The sequence below is a fragment of the Struthio camelus genome, chromosome 1, assembly GCF_040807025.1.
Source record: "Struthio camelus isolate bStrCam1 chromosome 1, bStrCam1.hap1, whole genome shotgun sequence".
Taxonomy (NCBI): domain Eukaryota; kingdom Metazoa; phylum Chordata; class Aves; order Struthioniformes; family Struthionidae; genus Struthio; species Struthio camelus.
In genome coordinates, this window is record NC_090942.1 from 135401891 (window position 1) to 135422767 (window position 20877).

The 20877-nt window shown below is 43.0% G+C and overlaps 1 protein-coding gene and 1 long non-coding RNA gene across 3 annotated transcripts; one reads left to right on the forward strand and one right to left on the reverse strand.

Annotated features, from left to right (window-relative positions):
* Positions 1 to 618: 618 nt before the first annotated feature.
* On the reverse strand, positions 619 to 10381 carry PRDX4 (peroxiredoxin 4). Of its 2 annotated transcripts, XM_068917861.1 has the most exons (8): positions 10132 to 10360; positions 7068 to 7185; positions 5897 to 6013; positions 5288 to 5410; positions 4182 to 4312; positions 2414 to 2448; positions 1080 to 1126; positions 619 to 742 (listed from the first exon to the last, which is right to left on the reverse strand). In XM_068917861.1, exons 1-8 carry the CDS (start codon positions 10358 to 10360, stop codon positions 739 to 741), a joined length of 804 nt encoding a protein of 267 aa, XP_068773962.1. In that variant the 3' UTR covers positions 619 to 738. The 2 variants fall into 2 exon arrangements, with proteins under 2 accessions (XP_068773962.1, XP_068773955.1); XM_068917854.1 differs by lacking the exon at positions 1080 to 1126 and having other exon boundaries at positions 10132 to 10381.
* Positions 10382 to 10388: 7 nt separating this feature from the next.
* Positions 10389 to 20177, forward strand: LOC138062086 (uncharacterized). Its single transcript, XR_011136078.1, has 3 exons — positions 10389 to 10561; positions 18032 to 18110; positions 19161 to 20177. It is a non-coding gene; the product is annotated as an uncharacterized lncRNA (long non-coding RNA).
* The last annotated feature ends 700 nt before the right edge of the window (positions 20178 to 20877 follow it).

The following is a 20877-nucleotide window of genomic DNA, read 5'->3' on the forward strand; positions in this document are numbered from 1 at the left end:
GAACAATAACCAGTAACTGTATCTGTAACAGTGTAAGACCAGGGAAAATGCAGCCCCTGGGAAACAAAATGGATCTTATCAGCATATTAACCACAAACCTAAATGTGAGGGAAAAAATTACCAGTTCAGCTCTTCAGTCACATGAACAGACATAGCTGAATTTTTTCCAGTGCAGTGGTACTGATTAACGTAGCACAGAATATGTTAATAGCTTAAAGAAAAAAGTGTTTTCTAACTTTGGACAAACTAGAAGTTTAATTCAGCAGCTGTAACTGCATGTCTGGCTTCAGGCTACTATTGCCTCTGGAACGTGGTCTAATGAACCATAACTGAGTTTCTGCTTGCTAGTTGTAGCTCCTGGAATAAGATCAAGCAGACACGATTTTGTGGAAATTAAGCAATCCATCAGTAGTGAAACTCATGAATCTAAGCCTGAGATGCTAAGGAAAGTACGTTTTGGGAAAAGCAAGCATCTAAACAATACTGACAGGGTAAACATGTTATAAATGTATTTCATAAAAATACCATCCAAAAATTAATGAGCTGGTCAAGCTCCTATTTAAGTAACTAGAGCTATAGTGATCTACTGCGGTTATGCATTAGCCAAATTCCAGAAAATAACAAAATTAATGAAATTTTATTGGCAAAAGTCAAGTTGAATGTGACCTATGTAATTCAACAGAGGTGAGCCTCAGTTTAATTTATCAAAATACTTCAGTTTCCCAGCAGGATCTGGAATTATCTGTGCAAGAAAGAAAATAAAAGTGTTAGTCTAAAAACAAAATCACACTAATATGATGTTCTATAAAACCAAAACAGCACAGTACTTCACAATATGATCTTAAGGCCAACCCACAAACAACGTCTGAAAGTTATGTATCAATCAGTTGACCTGATACTAGATTACTGTTTATCTCTACAGATGCCTAATAGCAGAAAGGTTTAATTGGTGGAACAGAGAGTGCAGCCTACCAAAGGAAGAGTCTGGACAGCTGAAAGCACATCTATGTTGCTTGCCCCAAAAGCAAGGTATTTTAATAAATTAGCATCTATAACCAAGTGCTTTAGAATTTACTTACAGTTCTTCCCTTGGCCACCACACTCTCATGGCTTCCTCTGGTTTGATCTAATCAAATCAAACACGTTTAGAAAGCATGGCTACAGATGTTAACGTATCTTCAAGAAAGCGTGTTTGAACTACTCTATTAAAACTATCTGCCTTTTTTTCCACAGAGAAGAAAGATAACAGCTTATGCATTTACTTAGAGCTTTAAATTGATAGTACTGGACTTCTTAATCTTGGCATTGTAAGACTGGTTTTCAGAAGAAATGTAGTAAATAATATGAAGTTACACTATTATTAGACTATGGAGGGCAGAACTTCAAACGCTAAAATACGTATCTATTAGGCCAGCTAGGCCTTCTTCATCTTAAAATCTTAATATCCAACTTTTCCTCTGCTAGCTCAAAGGATGCAACTCCTAGCCTCCAACCATCCTGTAAAAGTTTCACAGCCAGGAAAAAAAACTAATTTAACATTCCACTGTTTTAATGTCAATTAAAATGTACACTACTCTGCCTAGAGGCTGCTGGGACCTGCTTTTTTGTTAGGATACCTCTTAAATAAACAACAATGCTTTGTCACCAACAGATTGTTCAGAGAAAGCCACATCTCTGTGAAAGCCACATAAATGACAGTGATCTCATCTAAACTAGGCAGCTCGCACCTTCAGTAAAAGTTCCGTTATTCTCCTGAGGCTCGATCCAAGCCCAGAGAACAGAAATGATGCCAACGAGTGTTTATCTGAACCCTGCCTCCTCTTCTGCTTGCAGTCACGTGGAGGGGAGTAGTAGCAATGGAGGAAGTGCTGCTGTGCAGCAAAGCAGTGCTCTCTGTTGGAGTTCTGACCATGGCACGCTGCCTCCATGAAAAAAATCTTACAGTAGCCTGTGAACGTCGTTTATACCTGGGTAGTGCCTAGGATCCACAGTCAAGACTCCACAGTACTGAATAATTATATGGACAAATAAATGAGGCGACAGGTCAGACTCTGGACATTTTCCTGTTCTTTCAGCTTCCAGGTGCATAACCAAAACTCTTCAGTAGCGATCACTTAGTGGTCAAGAATTGTTCATGCCTGATTAGTGGAAGTTGAAAACTCTGAGTCTGACCTATTGCCGCAGTTATTTGTGAGAAAAATGAGCTTTTCTGTATGAAATAGGTAGTACTCCAAAAGCTCTAACTATGAGTTTACCGATACTTTAACCGTTCCTAATATAAATTACCCTCACTCAACCTTCTTGATACTATCACGTCACTGAAAGTTGCAACAATTTTGGGTCTGACTTTAGTGGAAATGAAAACTAGGTGTTTTCTAATAGTACGAGGATTTAAATATAAATAGTGGCTTACTGTTTCACTGCCAGGTTTCCAACCAGCAGGGCAAACTGGAAAAAAAAAGACAAAGAAGTTAGTAAAAGCAAATATTTTCACACACACTTGCTTTTTTGTACATCTTTCTTTAATATTACTCTTTTTGAACTTGGAGTAAAACAGCACAGAAGTGTCACATGCAAATACTAAATATGTGATTTTTTTTTTTATACCCGGGATGGTGTCAGTAGCATATTCATAACTGATACCACCTACCACTTCCATTAACTGGATGGACATTTGTATCTTGGTTTAATCCTCATGCCCTTCTAGACAAAGTATGGGCAAAATAATATCTGAGAATTAACACGTGTTCTTGTTGGACAAAGCAGTTTCACGATAAAATGCAGGTAAACAACATAGAGACTTAGCTTGTTTTAAAACCCATGCCAGGGAAAATCTGTTAAGCAAGAGAATAAGTTCAAAGATTCCACTAGAGACTGAGAGATTTTATTTGAAGCTTTACTCAGAAGATAAAGGATTATAGCATGCAGTTACCATGCAGTGTGGCTGAGCTGCTTCAGAGAGCCCTGAGACTGTACTGCCTGTACAAGCGCACGTTCCTGAGTGAAACTCACATCCGTTCACAGCTCTCTCTGTGAGGCTTTAGCCTGAGTGACGCTATATTACGCTGCTTTAAAGCACGCTGCCATAGAAAATACTGCAAATGCAATTCAGGAATTGTGAATGAATTTTTCCCTCCTGCTCTGTGCAAAGAATCCAACAAAATGTCTCGGTAGGCTTGCCTCAGCATTCTTTCAAAGGCTGATGAGGTGGCACGTACAACTGAAAAAAGATCTTGTACTTTGGAAGCATATTGTATAGATCAAGATTAATTTACAACTAAATTAAGAGTGACTAATTTTCCTTACTGGGAAACTACTAGGTTTGTAGCCTAAGTATCAGCATTCATCTTTTCTAATTCTGTACAGCAAAGCGTGATGATTTGTACCATTTCTGTTCATAGGTAAACTGCAGCTGTAGCGCTTTCTTCAGCTAAAGATACTTTTAAATACCAAGTGAAATTGAGTTGAAAGGAAAGCTAAGCTGCTGAACATCTCCATTAATATTAAATAACTATATTTAAACAGTTAATGCGTTTATTTAAATTCATTATTTAAAGATATGTGAAAAGTTCACCCTGTGACTGAACTGCAGGAGGGAATCCAACCCTATTTGAGACAAAATAATGACCTCAAGCCAATGAGAAATGTTTTGCCAGGAGATCACCACCCTGTAGCGCCTGTAAAGAAAACTGGTGGTCTACCTTTCACAGTATCACCATGTTTCGTGACATGAAGCATTCTCATTTGTTACAGATCATCACCAACAAATGACACGGGACAAGGACTGCCAAGTTGTACATCTCAATTCTAGTCTGCCAAAATATACTGAAATATTGGGCCTGATTCTTCAGCGTCTTATATATTTTACAGATTTATGCTTGTGAAAAGATGGGTGTGTGTGTGTGTGTGTGTGTGTGTGTGTGTATCTCTGTGCCTCAATTCAGACTGAGGAATGCTTTATGCTCTGCGTTCTCACACAGATGTAAAGCAAAATGCAAATTACTACACCACAGGCAACCTACGGAGGCTCAAAATCTTGAAGCAGGACAATCAAGACACTTGACAGATACTTCATCATGCTACTCTCTGATGATACCAAGTACCTTGCTTCCAAAAAGCTACAAATACACCTTCCAGTCTAAGTAAAACAATTTCCAATAAAAAAATATTTTTAAAAGTACCTTCTCCATGTTTGTCTGTGTATTGAAATGCTTGTACTAAACGAAGCGTTTCATCCACTGATCTCCCAACAGGAAGGTCGTTCATTGTGATCTGTCGTAGGATTCTCTTATTGTCAATAATGAAAAGGCCTCTGTGAAAACATGTATCTCTTTTTAGGAAACAGAACTAATTACATTGTTGTGTTCACACACTATTTTATGTCTGCTAGATGGGAGGAATTTGATCGCTGCAAACACCATATAATATACACCATCTTAGAATACTACTTACCTAGTACTTTTTATCTGGGGGGTATCAGATGAAATCAGCTGAGGGCAAGTTAAAAACAAAAGAGGAGATACTTTTTTGGAGAACATAAAACTAAACCTCGGGATGTGGAAGATGCCAAGATATTACAGAGAGCCAAAAAACAACTGGTGAAGTTTACGAAAGAAATAGGCCATAGACTAGGGAGGTCCCTGAATCACAGCAATTCTGGGGAATTCTCACTGCTGTACTGCTGTGTTGCCCTGCCCTAGGCATTTGCTGCTGAGTGCTGTCAAACACAATGCCAACTTAGCCCCCTGTTCAGGCTCGCTAGGGCTATTCTTTTTCATTATTCAGCGTTTACCTTGTCCCTGGGCAAGGATGCCCACGTAAAAGCTGCTCTTGCTTTACAAAAATAACACTTTCTGGTGTTGCTTAACAAAGGAGTATGTCTGCATCTGTGGGGCTACTATGATCCCAATCACACTGAGGAGTCCTCATGTATTTTCAAGTATTAAAGGAAGGTTTAATATGAAAGTTACTTATTGCAAATTATTTTGTGCAGTGATAACAGTTAATTGGCATGATGTGTTGTTAAAAACATTTTGAATTGCGCAAATGAAAAGGAAAGATCTTTTGTAGGTACACACCGCAAGTTAGCTGCAGACCTGCTAATACAATATAAAACAAGATCATGGGATGTGCCCTCTATTTCATATGAAAAAAATACCAGCCCCTGTGATAATAATGCATATAGCTCAATGGATAGCATAAAAGAAAAATTTCAAATGTTTCTTTAACTATATAGTAAGATGTCCTAGTCCAACAAGGCAAAATGAACTCTAACAAAGTAAAATACCTAAGCGTATGCCCTTGATCTTCCAGATATACGCCATAGTCCTTTGAAATTTGGTGTGTCAAATCTGAAAGAAGTGGAATCTTCATTGGTCCAAGTCCTCCTTGTTTTCGGGGAGTATTGATCCTTTGAAAGAAATGAGATGTAGCTGTATTCGTCATTAAGTTTTATGTCTTTAACAGAAAATTAAGCCACAAACCAGAACAGTACAGACAGAAGAGTTTACTGGAGGTGACTTTTTTTCGTTCTGCACACAAGGGAGATGAATGCCATCCATGACGTATAAGTGAACTCATGAACTGGGACAGTGTAATAGATTTTTTACAGATACTCGCATCCACATACTTACATCCTTATCTCTTTTTTGTATTTGAAATATTTTGGATTGGGTCAGGATATATTTCAAGCAATACAGGTTAAGCAACCTTCAAACATAAAAGTACCTTCACACGGTAAGGTTTAAAATTTTTACCACTGAAAAATATTTTTAAAGTTTTATCACTGGCATCATGCTTTCATACATTATGATAAACCTACACAGGCTATAAGTATGGGGATACCATTCTTCAGCTAAAATAGACCCATAAATTATTTTTAATAAAAGATACATACCATGCTAAGTGAGTGAACTTGGAGTCCACTGAACATGCTACTACTTCGGTATTTATTGCTCTGAATTCTTCAATTCTGTCACTGAAGGCGATTATCTCAGTTGGACATACAAACGTACTAGATAAAAGGCAAAATAAAGTCAAAATTTCTTCAAACATCCATCCAAGTTCACTGTTCAACTTATTAGTAACTAGCTTCTTCAAAGCAGTTAGATTTGTTTGAAGTAAAAAATGGAAAATAAGTTGTGGATTTATCAGAAATTATTTCAGCTTTTATTTACTTTTTATTGCCTCTTCAAATATTCACCAAAATGCTGATTGACAAATTTTCCAGTCTTAGATTCTAGCCTAATTTCAAACAGTTTATTACTAAAGAAGATTATAAGCCCACAGTTAGCTTATGATCTGGATGCAAGTGTATTTATAATCACTTTCTCCTGGACTTTACAAATATGAAGTAGCTGCATTTAAGCACGATATGCCAAGTCAGTGAAACGTACTGTAAATTCTTGCTGCAGTGCATGTCTGCTTATTTTAACTATTTTAACTTGAACTTCTTTTGCTTCAGAACTGAGATAACGGTAAAGAAGATCACAATTCCTTGGTCTTTGATGCTATACGCAAGGTAAGAAGCCAACAGTCAAGTCATTCCCTTAAGAACATTAAGGTAGTTATGCATCTCTGTCACTATACTGCCTATTCTGTTCCTCATTTTGAGGAAAGGAACGGGATCGTTTGGTAGAAAGCAGGAGCATCTTCTCTGAACTAGTGAGATTACGGCATTCCAAATAAAGGCGGGTAATGTTAAATATTTTTAAGATGTGAGAAAATACCATCTCTTAATGTCCCTTCATATCCTCTGAAAAAAAACAGAGGAGATGCTATCTTCTCTTTTGATTTACAGCATAATATAGAATGCAAAGGTTGCCTGACTAGATGCTACAGACAGAAGGTTACTGTTTTGTCTGGAGAATGTATTTGGACAAATACTTTGTTACAATCTTACCACTCCATGATCAAAGTATAAATGCAGAGAATGCCTTTCTTCCATCTCACCCCTCTCCTCCCCAAAACCCTCCCCAAACAAAAAAAAAAAAAAGAGAAGAACAAGTGAATTATGAGTTAAGTGTAGCTGCACTCAGTTTTGGTACGCCTACAGTGGTCTTACTTACAAGTCAAGAGGATAGAAAAAGAAGACAAGGTATTTTCCTTCGTAATCTGTTAATTTCAGCTCTTTAAACTCTCCATTTATGACTGCTGTTCCTTCCCAGTAAGGTGCTGGCTTGGAGACTGAAATATGAGGAACAGTCAAATTAAAGTAAGAAACTACATGAAGCACATGTTCAAACAAAGCTCTTCATTAGCTAGTTTATGTACATGGATGACTATTCTTACTCATGTTTGAAAAATAACATACTACACAAAATTAAAAATATCAAACTCTTACTTTTTTAGAAAGTCCACAGCTGGCACAGGTTACAGAATGCTGAAGCAACACATTTCAGTATGCATGGAAAATATATAATTTGACAAAGTTGTGCTTATACGTGAGCCACCTGATTCACTGATGATGAAGGTTGCCTGTACATTATCTGGACATATTTAACACATCATATGCCCACCACCAGCTCATGACAGAACATCTATTTAGACTGAAGAAGAAACTGTTTTAGCTTTCAGAAAACCATACTATTTTGCTATGAATAACAACTGTGAATCATCAGCATAGGATGGTTCAAATTCATATTGTTACTCTTCGGCCAAGAAAAACTACCTGGAACTCAAGATCACAAGAAAATATATGCTCTAACAAGTTTAGAGACAAATGCCTAAAAATGCACTGTAAAGAAGTAAATTTTAATTTGGAGGTAGTTGTGTTTTTAAAAAATCCCATTAGAAACAGATGAAATGTAGTATTTACTGTTCCTATTACAAGGGCTCAATCTTGAATGAAAAAAAAAAAAAAAAGATTCTGCCAAGTACTATTTTGAGTATGAAAGCCCATAATGACGTGAATTCTCTGACAAAGGTTAGGGTATGCTGGAGATATGAGGTAAAACTCATGTGATCCGGATACACTTGTGATGTAAAGGACATTAACATACAACCCCAGGAAATTATTATGCTGCTGAGAAAAATATAAAGAGTCTTAATGATCTGGATGATGGTTGCATTGTTAGTTTTCTTTGCTTTTCTTAGGACAACCCATAGTTGTGGAATACAGCTAGGGAGGATACAGAACAAGGATCGCAAAAAATACCCTAAAACATCAGATACATCGTGTCCGTAAGCGGGCATGCAGTCTTCTTTGGTTTCACTTTATACAACCCACAAAGGATGCATGAGGATGGGTACACAAAATCAGCAGATATGATTGACAAAACCAGTTTAGTTTTAAATTTTTTTGAAGAAATACTCTTCCTCCTCTTAAGTCTTTTGTAAAATTCTTGACCAGTTTTCAAGCTCAGGACTTCTAATGCTTTTTTGACTGAATGTTTGAAGGCAAGGGACTATTTTCAAATGAGGGCAAAGACTAATGTCCCAGTGATTTAGAGTTGCCCACAATTTTTCCAAATATGTTGTTTCATTAGAAAAAACTGATACCCCTAGTCGAATCTGTAGGAAACATTCTCTTCAACTGATGTCCAAATTAGGAGGGAGAAGCAAGAAGAATTAAATAAAACATATTCTGTTTTGGCCATTTTTGAAAGAATGTGATTTTTTGTTCAAAAAAAAAAAAAACTTGTCTGAAACACTGTAATAATATGTATTACAAAGGGAGCAAAAAAAAAAAAAAAACAAATTGGTTACATGGGTATCTTGGCTGGCTTCCAGTATTTTCATACCATCTGTTTGCAAAGGTTTAAAATGGAAGTTCTGTCCTGGCTCAGTACATGAAACGGATTTACAACTGTCAGTTCTCTCAGGAAACAGTACTGCTACTACATTTTTTTCCATTTGCAGTTTTACAAAACTAAAATTTCTAAAAGCAGGTGACCATTTGACCAGGTACCACTGAACATTTAAGTGAACTCAATTAAAAATGTTGGCACCTAGATCTGCTGTGAAGCGATTAAATGACAAGACAGCAGAGACACAAAAACAACTGTCAAGCTAAGTCCAATAATAACGGAAAGCAGTACTGGCCTCCAAGCACGGGACATTTTGCTGCAGCTCTAAGTTATATCCTGCTGGCCTCCTGTGCGTAAGGGCTGCCGTTTGTGATGTGGTGCATGGGACGTGTGGTACGGTGCGGAACAAGCCCAGTGACCTTTTACGCGAGGAGTTAGTCCTTCTGCTCACAGCGAGAGCACCAGTCACTCCTACATACTGTTTGCAGAGTTTCTCTTAACTCGTTCACCCCTTCTGGGAACACGGGCCTCGTTAAATGGCGCTGTCAGTTTAGCACGACAAACATGTCAGTTTGGAAGGGACCTCGAGCAGTCCTGCCGCCCTCCCTAAGGGCTGCCCGAGAGCACAAAACGGATGCAGCGTGCGAACTACTACGACCACAAATTCAGTCGGAAAAGGGGCTGAGAACCCGCTGAAACGCTGGAGGGACGCCGCTTTTGGGGGAATCAAAACGCGAAGCCCGAGAAGCCTGAAGGGCAAGAGGGCGGCCGGGGGCTCGGAGGCCGGCAGGGGAGGGGGGTCAGCGCCCGCCCGGCCGCCTCCTTGACGCGCCCCGCCGGCGGCAGCTGCCTCACTCGGCGGCCCGGTATCCTCAGGGACCCCGGCGGGGAGGGACGCCGCTCCTGCCCGCCCCACTCACCGCCGAGCGGCGGTTTTGACTCCGCTGGGCGGGATCCTCCCGCCGCTGGCCCCGGCGGTGCCCGGCCCTCCCTCCCCGCGCCGCTGACCGCTGCACTGGGCCTGACGTGGCTCTGCCTCCATGAACCGCGCCGCCGCCGCGCACGCACGCGCCCCGCGCGAGCAGCCCGCCCGCCGCCGCGGCCGTTAACGGCCCCGGCCCGCGCCCCGCGGCCGTTAACGGCCCGCCGCTGGGCCCCGCCTGCCGCCATGTGGCGTTCGCCCCCTCCCCCAGCGCAGCGCGGGGGCGCCCCGCCGGCCACCTCCCGCCGCCGCCGGCCCCGCAGCAGCCGTGCGGCGAGCGCGCAGCACGGCGGAGGGGCGGTGCGGCGGGGCTGCCGCTCTCCCAGCCCCCCCCCCAGCCCACCCCCCCCCCAGGCGGCTCTCCCCGCTCCCGCCGCTTCCCCCGTCCCTCCCGGCACCTACTCTTGGCCTGGCTGAGGTGCAGCGAGTGGTCGGACACGGGCAGCCGAGCCGCTTCCCCGGGGTAGACCTGGCCCCCGGCGTAGTAGTGGCATTGCTCGTCGCCCCGCGCCCGCCGCGGCTCCTCGGCTGCTGCTGCTGCCGCCGCCGCCGCCAGCAGCGCCGCCAGCAGCGCCCAGCGCCGGGCCCCAGCGCCGCCGCCCGCCCGCAGCCGCCGCCACGCCGCCTCCATGGCCCGCCGAGCGACTGCGCGGCCCCGGGCGGCGGGGGAGGAGCCTGGCGGCCCTCGCACTCGCACGCACCCGTATCTGCACGTATAAATATATATATCTATATAGACATTAAACAAAATATATAGATATAGTGTGAGTGTGTGCTTCAGTGCGCGATGGCAGAGGGAAGCCGCGCAGCGACACGAGAGATTTCCCACCCGGTCGGTATCTCTGATCTGCGGCCTGTGTGGGTTCTGCGGGCGGTTTCCTCCGGCGGCGTCGCGCCGGCCGGCGCCCTCATGGTCGAGCTTGATAGGGATACTGCGCAGGGGTAAAGCGGGCTGGTTTAGGCCTAAAAGGGTGCATGGCGGCCGCGGGGGCAGCAGTGGGTGGCTGCGGTCCGCGCAGGGCGCCTGGTGGCTGCGGTAGGAACGTGGTTAAACGGAATGGAGGCTCATAGAAAGGGCCTTTTTCATTGCGTTCGTCTTGGCTCAGGGTTGGCTCGTGAGAGGTCGTTTTGCGCAGTGCTGAGGGGATGGTGGTTCCTATCACGACACAGTTAACGTGTTTATCGCACTTACACGTAGCTAGCAGGTAACGCAGCGCGTGTGCGGTAGCAGGCAGGCCAAAGAAAGATTTTGAGAGAAGGATTTTGAGGAAACGCAGCACGCCCTAACAAGCGGCGTGTAAGGCTTTGTAGTACTAGTAGAGCATGTAGCTGAACTAGACCATGCTGGGCCTCTATATTTGGCCGGGACAGCTCAAGGCTGACTGTCAAGAGTCTCCGTTAAGTTGTAATCAGGATCCTTGACAATCAGGGTGTGAGGCAGTGGGAGCCGTCCCTCAGGGAAAGCAGGGCACCGCGAACCTCCTGCCCCTGGAGCGCTCTGTCCCCCGAGGACGCTGGTGGGTCAGGAGCGACGTTGTTCCGGCCTCCCTGTGTCAGGCTCTTGTGGAGAGAGCCCTCTGCATCACGGGGAGCCGTCTCCGTTTGCGGATGGTTTGTAATGCACGTACCTTCAAGGCGGCACAGCTCCTGCGCCAGAACGGACAGTACAGTTTCTCTCTTTTACAAAACGATACACAGCAAGCGTATAAAGAACAGAGCCAAAAGAAGATGCTGAGGGCCGTTATCAAAGACGAGAGGAATCAGGCTTCTTGGGAGTGGAGAAAATGCTGAAGGACAAAAGTTGCTTTTATCGGCAGAATATAATGTTAGTTAAATAGCACTAATTTGAGGTTCATAGGTGGTTACATATATGGACATTGAAGAGATACTTGAAAAGAGCAATGAGAAAGACTCTCTGTCTACTACTGTACTATCAAGACTTTTCTTCTGGAAGGGCTTAAAAATGAAAAATTTTGCAGATTAAATCCAAGATGAAATCCAAATATATACCATTCTCCAGAGAGCACAGGCACCCTTCTTTCTTTGCCCAGTGATGAAATACTTGAACTGAACACAGATTTTTTCGTTTAAATTGGCCTAATTAATTTATACTGTTGGTATGTAATAATAGAAACACTGTGCTCAATTCGTCGCTATTCCATCCGCACAGGTCTTCTGAAGTTAGTGGAGTTCACCAAGTGCAAAGTAAAAGCTTATATATCATTCCCTTCATCAATTGCATTAGAGGCTATTTCACTCTTTGTCATGCCGTATTCACACCCTGGGATATGATTCAGTTTTGGCAAAGTGCTTGATTCTGACAAGAATTTTTGTCTTTGCCGCGATGGCACTCACATTACCGAAGCAGAAGGTGATTTAGGATACTAAAGTAGTTTAGAAATGGTTATAGAGGTTCTGTCTACTCTTGCTTATAGTAATAAAACACCTTACTAACATTTAAATGACCTAATGTAAAAACATCTCGGAAAAATTAGCATAGTATATTGTAGCAAGATGCCTATCACCATTTCCTGGAACAGACGGAACAGATGTTCAATATTATGCTGGTGAAACTTGCAGTTGGTTTTATCTTCCTCATGTCTTATAAGGACATTTTAGCTAATATATTGCATTGCTTGTCATGCATGACAGAAAAGCTGTAAGGTAGAAAACATCTGTTTTGTAAGTGTTATTGGCCTGGGTTAGAATGACCATAATTAAAATTGCCAATTAGAAAAATGTTTTCCTTTTTGGCTCTTGGTAAGGCTAAACTGTTGGGATCAGCTGTGCTTGTACTGACTGCAAAGTGTCCCTAAAGAAAGAATATATCAGGCTGAGAATTGCTTTGTGGTGTCATTTGTTCTTGTAGGAAGTTCATTCTAACTTCTAACTGCTGCTAATGTTGTCAGCTAGCTGAAGCAATATGGCTCATTAAATATAAACAGAAAGTTCTTAAAAACTACCACTTGCTATTATAGAGGCATGATAGGTATATTTATTATCTTTGATAGGTTTATGTTTTTCCTCTGCAAGTACACCTGTCGTAGAAAAGCTCCATTTATTTTTCCCCCGTTCTCCTGCTTGCAAGTGGAGCCCAGACAGTGTTGTTTCCTCATTTTATCAATGTCTGAAACCCTGAGGGACTTGTGTGATAGTAACAGAACCGAGCATGTTATTAATAGGTTTGACTGAGCATGACTTGAGAGAGTGATCGATACTTCTAGCCATTGCGAGTCGTAAAAATGCAGTTCAGAAAGCACCATCCGTTTGAAGCTTTCTTTTGCCTGTGTAAGCGCTGAGAGTCCAGTTTGACAAATATAAACAAGTCCTGTAAAACCGTCTTCTTGACCTAATAAATAATGTAGTCCTTGCAGGACCCTGTCAGTTATCCTTTGGCTGTCAGCTGAGGCATACAAATGTGTTTATACAGTATTCCAATTTTTGTTGCATTAAAAAGCGTCTGTTAAAAGAAGTGCTCAAATGCAAAATTTTTCTCAGCGTTAGTGTGATTTTTAGCCAATTGCGCTGACCGGGGAGGACAAAGAAAGCCAGCGCTGAACAACGCCCCTTGGACATGTGCCATACTCTAAAAGTCAACGGACTGGAAAGTTTTGTTGAGGCGCTGTGCCTGCGAGAGACTGCCGGGCATCTAGACCTACCTTCAACAATGCGCTGCTCGCATGCCCTGAGACTGTCACAGCTAGGAGCTTGCTGGCAAAAATAACCTCGATAGCTTCATCTGGGGTTGCTGACTGGGCAGAAGAGTGGCCGTCACCCACACAGGAAAAACCTTGGATATGTTAAGCTTTAGAGACCGCTGTTAGTGCCATTCATAGTGCTCCATAAGCTTTTACCTTTGGGGTCTTACCTTTGGATTTTGCGAGTTTGAAACTAGGGTAACTCATTCTTATCTAAATCGCTAGCTAAGTTTTCGGAAAAATGTGTAAAAATTGTCACCTCAGTTCGGACAAAAAGCAAAGTTGCTTGCCAGCCCTCGCTCGCAGGTGTCCGATACAGCTGTTTTATACGTGTAGGTGGAAAGAAGCCCTGCAACGACCCAAATCCATATCCTCTCACACCAGAGCACGGGTGGATGTTGCTGACAGTTGTTTACACTTGGGCATGCCCCTTTTATGGGTTGTCACTAAAAGCCTTGCTCAAGCTTCTGGGTGTGCTAGCCACTTTGCGTTCGCAGTAAGTGGAGGAAAATGAGATGTTTAACCATCATTGGAAAAGCAGACCCTACTGCCCATGAGCAGTCATGCATGAGCTGCCTGCTGCCTTTGCTGTCTTCTCAGTTGAAAAGCTAAGCCCTTTTATGTTACAAGTTTTCTAGCACTTTTCCGTAGCTAGATTTGCCTTTCTTTTTTATTTGGACATGTGAAAAAGTTGAGTGGCTTTTGATCGGAAATACTCGGGCACCTTGATGCGCCGGTCACTTTTACATTGCTCACTAGGTGGCAGTAAGATGTTGTTATTACCGATTTAAAAAAAAAGGGCAGAGGTGTATTCTGCAAGTGCCTATAATGTCTTAAAATCTGAAGGTCTAACATTGGAAGCTTGTTTTTCACTAAAATACGAAATCCACAGATATGGGAAATGCAAGATGGGAAGCAGTTATATTCAATACTCATTAACAATCCCAGTTCCTCTGAATTCGTTACAACAATAAAGGAAATCAACCTTGCATAACCTCTCAGTAAGAACTTTTCTCTATTATGTCTCTGAGAGGACAAATATTGGGGAAGCTAAAGTGGTGTCTTAAGAGGGAGGACAAAAGAAGAAAAAGGTAGCCATAACACTCGTGGTGAGAGAGGCAGAAATTGGCAACAAAAGCTAACTTTTAACCTGGTCACTGTGGAGTACTGAAGGGAATTCTGGGTTTCCGTTTTTGCTTTCCTTTGTTAACTACAGACATTTTTCTAAGAATTTATACAGAAGTCCAGAAAGTTATCATATCTACTTTAACGAGGCTGAATATAGTGTACAGGCCTTTGTTCTTTCTCTTTTTGCGCTGTTTCTGAAATGTCTTTGCTGCATTTAGAATTAGAATGAATAAATGAAGAAGTTACCATTTTTATGGTAATATCCATTCCAATTTTATTTCTCATACATTTCAGAGATTCAACTAGTTCAGCTTGTCCTCATGTTATAATATAACAGCCCGGTAATTTCCTTGCCTAGGAAAGGTATATGCCTAGGAAAGGTATGTGCCTTGATATAATGTAAGGGCCCAGTAATTTCCTTGCAAGGCAAAATTTCTTAGTCATTGGAAAGAAGTGAAGTAGATCTAATATATTTGTTCTCTGGTAGATCTGTTGAATCTCCTTCAATTAGTTCATGTGTTCTGCACAGTCTAATTTAGCATGTAATTTTTATTGACGATGAACTGTATGTGAACTTTGGTCGGAGCTAACATAACTCCTGCGGGAGTCAAAGCTCCTCCTCTGCTTTGGACTGCCAGCTTTCTGAGGGACCTTGGGAAGCCATGCCTCTGTGCAAGAGCCAATATTTGACCTGCCACATCTGAATGTGAAGGAGTGCTATTATGTTTTTCCATGATTAAAGAAAAATGCCTATAGCTTCCACTTAGGAGTTTTATTTAGTATTGCTTGCTTACTTTTTCTTCAGAAGGGCATTATTCTTGCGAGTTTAGAAATGCACAACAATAAGTGTAGGGATTTGATGATACGGCACTTAATGTACTCCGGCTCTACTTGTATGCAAAGCATTTAGATGCTTATACCCTATAGTCTCATTCACCATTACTGAATGAAAAGATGGAAGAAAATGTTTTTATGAGATCCTAATATTTGATACAGTTGTGTGCTGCTGATTTTCTTATATCTGCTACTCTCTTCTCTAAAGCCTATGAAAAAACAGTATGCAACTTAAACACTTAGAAGAAGTTAAAATAAAAGAGTACAAAACAAAATAGTATAACTGTTTTCTTCAGTATGGAAGCTAAAGAGTTAATGTGGTAAAAAAAAAAAGGCGATGGATAGGTTCATGCCATTGGGTAATTTGAAAATAAAATAACAGTTCTGCTTCCTACTGTTAAGTATGGACACAGCTCCTGTTAATGCTGAGAGGTGTTTGTTCCCTGTGCTTTTAGAGATAATAACACCATCCTGACCTTGGGATGGGTAGTTCAGAATCACTCCAAAGCTGCAGCCATCTTATCAAGATATATATATTTGTAACATCCACTGAGTGAGAGATGATGCTAAATGCATCCTATTTCTAAAAACATTTTAAAACTGTTAAAAATTCAGGGATTTTTAGGATGGTAGGTAGTGGTAAGGCAAATAAAATGATTTGTTGGCTGGTTACAGAGCTAACTGTTAAACAGAATTACACCTCAGGCCTATGCTTTGATGTTGTTATTAAAAGAAAAGCCGGCTGAGTGAGCTGGAGTTCCCAGTTAAGAAAGCTGATAACACAAAATAGTTTTTGGGACGGAGCTCCTCCCTTGGACCTGGGTGTTGGTTTCTGAGGTAAGATTTCTGCCAGATGGTGTTTTTAATGTAAATGACACAAGTTGCACTTTAAAAAAATAAGAGAGAAGAAAACCCCTCGGGTTCCGTAACACTTGTTCATCCTGAGGAAGGCCGCTTTCAAGGTCCTCTGCAACATTTGCTGCCATTTGACAGAGGGGTGCTAGTACATTTTTAGTTTTGGTGCATCTGTAGCCATTGCACAAACGGACTGGAACATTTTCCTGTTCAGCGTGGAATAATTCATTTAAAAAAAAGCCCCATTAAAGAAAATACCCGAAATCACCTCTTTGGCGATTTCCTTTTTATCACCTACAGATTTATTTTTTGGAAAACCTTGGATACAGCCGCCAACCCCTGCGGTAAGCAGGCGCCGCTGTGAGACAGGCAGGACTGTGCCGCAGGTTTTGTGCTCTGCTCCTCCTCGGGTGGAAGCCGTCTGCCTTGCAAGTTGCCTGCTCCGTGCACCCGACGTGCGGCTTTGTGAGCCGCCTTTGAATCGGTCACCGCCGGTAACGGTTGTTCATATTTGCCACATTATTCATTAAGGATCGCTAGCTTATTATAGTCCCAAACTTTGTCGTGCTTCGGCACCTCCACAGGAGGGAAAAGGCTCTCCCACCGCCAGCCCTTCCTTCCCTTCCTACTTGCTAAGAAAACACACTGTCTAGACCTATTTTTGTGCTAGACGGTGGTTATTTCGCTTTTGGGAAAATTACTAAGGAAGAATAAAACCGAAGGCTCCATGTGATAGAGCGTATAGCCGACCAGCTCGCGTCCGAAATCCTTCTGCGCCCAGGCAAGTCTGCCCTGTCTGTAGCTACAGAGGCCGGCTGTTCGTCAGAAGCTGTGAAGGTTTTGCCAGGAAAGTCTCTGGTCTGGTGCCTGCTGTCAGCAACAGCGACAATGAACACAAATACACAGGACGAGATTTGCTCTGTCGCGCAGATCTGCCCCTCGGCTGCCCAGCAGAGGAAATAACTGGGCAGGAAGTGCCCCCTTCCCCTCACCCCCAATGCCTCAGAAAAGCCCCAAACCTGCCAGGTAATCCATTTCCTGGAATTTTCCTTTGTATTTGCAGATAAATCTTTGGCCTCTTGCAAAGACCAACATGTAACATGAAAAATCCGCCTTGGCTGTAAAAGCCTACCTAGATAAAGAAAGTGATGGGTCCCATGCCCCGCGCTCTTGTGCTGTATTGTCAAATCCAAACGTTAAAAAGTCAGGAGATTAGCACTACCGACAGTAATAGGATTTGGAGATCTTTAGATTTGTCTGATTCCTTCTGCACGTCTGGGGTTCACATTTCTAGGCTTTCTTCCTAGTCACGGAGGCTGAAAACTTTTGTTTGTTTTAAATGAAAATTGTGTTTTCAAGTAATTGTGAGGCTTTTGAGGGAGGAACTTTACGAAAATAACCAAATAAAATGATGCTCCTACAGAATTGCTTTCAGCCTGTGGGCAGCTAACGCCTTGAAGACTCTCCTCTTTTTGCCAGGGGGCACATTTGGTCTTTGGCTGCACCCTTGCTCGAGGCCGGACCTAACCGCAGAGCGAAGGGAGCACTGTGCGGCTGCCAAACTTGCCTTGTGCCTTCAAACCTGTCCGGCCGTGAGCCGGCTGAGGGGAGCAAAGCGGCCCCCGCCGTCCCCTGCAGCCCACGCGCCGTGGACATGCCTCATTGGTGGGCCAAAGTGCAGGACTGGAGCGCTGATGCTGAAACCGCCGGGTCGGAGTCCGGACGTCCTCAGGAGGAAGCTTAAATTGTTCTAATTCCATTCCACCTCATGTATGTCTCTCTCCTAGATAAATAGCTGCAGAAACCCCCTTCAGGGCTGGCTTCAGACGAACCGCCATGCACGAAAGGTTAACTCAGACGCCCGAGGTAATTAACCCGACAGAAAGACTTAAAGAAACTGAGCCGAGTCTGGACATCAGGACTTAGAATATATCGAGGGACACAAATATGTTAAAATGGCATATGAAATGAAATTTGATGGGAAAAAAGAAATATTAGTGAAGCGTGCTGAGCTGGGAACATTACTATGCTTGTTAGGGTTTAATCCGTTGGAAATGCTCGTTCAGACTCTGCTTCCTAGCAGTGATTGCCCTAATGCAGTGGGGTTTGGGATCTAACGCTTGTGCGTTTTTCTTTCTTGGTGAATGCTAACTACTGAAATATTCACTATACATGTGTCGTCTTAGCTTCTGAAGTGCTGCTGTGTGAAGGGAGATACACTAAATTTTGGGTAACTAATGCCGGTTATTGACTAGTGATACTCACTGTAGCCCCAGTGACATAAATGGTCCTGTCCAAAAAGCTTTTCATTCGAAATGAAATCTTTGAATATATTTCAGAAGAGGAGAGTAGTACCACCTGACCTGTTTCACATTTGAATTTTGAAAAGACCTGTGAGCTTGACACCGCAAAGCTGAATGCATGTTTTCACAGGTGCTCCGTGAGCTCACGTGTCCATCGTTAACGTTGCGCACGCACGCAGACACACACCTGTGTGTCAGTGAGAAAACTCAAACGAATTCTTTTGTCTTCCACTGGAAGCTCTTGTCTCTTCAAGGGCGAATGCCCCATTGATATTAACATACTTCCAACTATCTATTTTTGGAGACAGAAACATTTTAAATCCCCACTGAGTGGATAGGTATGCAGATCTAGCTGCTTAGGGTTACCTAGAACATCAGTATCTGAAGTTATGATGCTCTATTTTTCATGTATCACAATGTGGTCTGTTTTCCGACCTCTTGTCAGGAAATCTTTATCTTTACTATCTTATCTGTCTGATGCCTTCTGGCAACAATTTTCTGTTTACACCACTTAAAATTATGCATATACTAGACTGCAGTTGGGACAGGAGGTGATGATTGTAGGCTATTTCTTGCATTTTCTAATGACTTTTCTGATTTAATTCTTTTACAGCTAATACTCCATACAAGCAAAACTGTGCTTAAGATCCTGGTGGATTTTTTACTTGTTTAATGTATGTATACAGTTCTAAGAACTTGTGTCATATTCTGAGAAGCTAAGTTGCCGAATCACTCAAACTCGCACAGTTTCGTTTTTCAACACACTGAATGAAAAATCTGAAGAGGATATACAGATACAAATAAACCTGTTAAGATACAGATAAATAAAATTAAAAGACCCCTACAGGACATTTGCAGAGTTAACCTCATATGGCATAACTTTACTACCAGATCTACTGCGGAATAACGGGATGTTATTAAAAGAATTTTGTTACTCGCATTAAGTTCATTAATGCCTCAGGCTTATCGGAGTTGCCATAGTGTTAAGATGATGAACCAAGAATCGTAAAGGGAAGGGCCAGTATGGTTGTGCGGGTTCCAAAAACTTCATCCCTGGATAAGTTCATCCCTGGATAAGCCATGTGCATTGTGATTGGGCTTTGGTTAATTGTTTTTAAAAGATACCTATCATTAGTGGTTGCCCACTGAGGAGAAAGGCAGGGGCCTCACACTTACGACAGTGGATCCAGGATCGTCTGACGGAGCTCCACAGCTGCGGGGGCGAGCGGGGAGCTGCAGCTCGGCCGCGGCCGAGGTTGGGCTGCGGAGGGGAGGCTTCCTCTGAAGGGAACTGCTGAGGACCACTCAAAAGAGCGGAAACACGATATGAACAGATCCAAAGCGCTGCCCCCTCGAAAGCTGAACCAGTGAGAGCCAAAGCAACTGCGTGGCGCCCCAGCGGCCGTCTGGGAGAACTGCCTTGCGGGTGAAGCTTCATCAGGAGGACGGGCGCGTCTCACCTTGGTGCATGGGCCATCGATGGCAGGTGGCCAGCTCTTGGAGCGGGTGGCGTGGTTGTGCATATACTGGAAGCAGCATCTAGGCAGCAGGGACAACGTGGTGGCTCTTTTTGCCAGGATGGACAAATGGAGGGTGTTCGGGGACACAAGTGGTATGCTGAGATTCCCAGGGCTCCTGCCTAGCAGCCTGGAGGGTAGCACCCAGCACCAGCACCTAGTTAATGAAGAAGAAGGTTTTATAACTGGAAAGAGGGTGAAAAATCATTCTGTAGATGTGCGCTCCCCATTAAATAGTGACATTTTCCTTTTGCACTGGGAAATTCGTAAGGGTAAGATCTTAGGAATAGGCAGGCCACAGTGGCAGGAGATTCAGTTGTCAGACATTATTAGCTATGGTTGTGAGACCTTAGAGGACTCTACAGCGGTTTGTCAGCTGTGGCCAAAAGGGGCTGGATACCCTGTGGTGTCCAGACTGTATGTTAGGGATAGGATGTGCTCCAGACTGTGATCCATGGGAACGAGCAGCTGAGGAAAAAGAAGTAGCAGGATTAATGGGTGACCTCCAGGTAGGCTGGAAAAATGTCATGACGGGGAATGAGAGAGAGACTACTGTTTTAATCAGCATGAAGGATTGCTTGTTGAAGCAGCTGGAAGCATCCCCTCCAGGATGGAGACCCTTTGGTCATTGCAACCACCATACACTCTGATGCAGCCAACATTCAGCAGCAAAACGCAAAAACCCACAACCTCCCCCCCTGCCCCAATCCGCAGTACTAAGGACCAGAGAAACTGCAAATAGCACTTTGACACCAACTTTTAGAAAGGACTTTGGCAAGATGCCAGCGTGGCTTTCCTAGAGAGAAATCATGT

Bases quoted from the DNA above. Each gene is read 5' to 3' on its own strand.
- PRDX4 (XM_068917854.1), bottom strand. From the start codon at position 10,360: ATGGAGGCGGCGTGGCGGCGGCTGCGGGCGGGCGGCGGCGCTGGGGCC. The intron at 6,014-7,067 runs GTAAGTAAGACC...CCTTTTATCTAG, and splicing joins TTTTTCTATCCTCTTGACTT to TACGTTTGTATGTCCAACTG. The intron at 2,449-4,181 runs GTACTTTTAAAA...TTTTTTTTCCAG, and splicing joins CACAGACAAACATGGAGAAG to TTTGCCCTGCTGGTTGGAAA.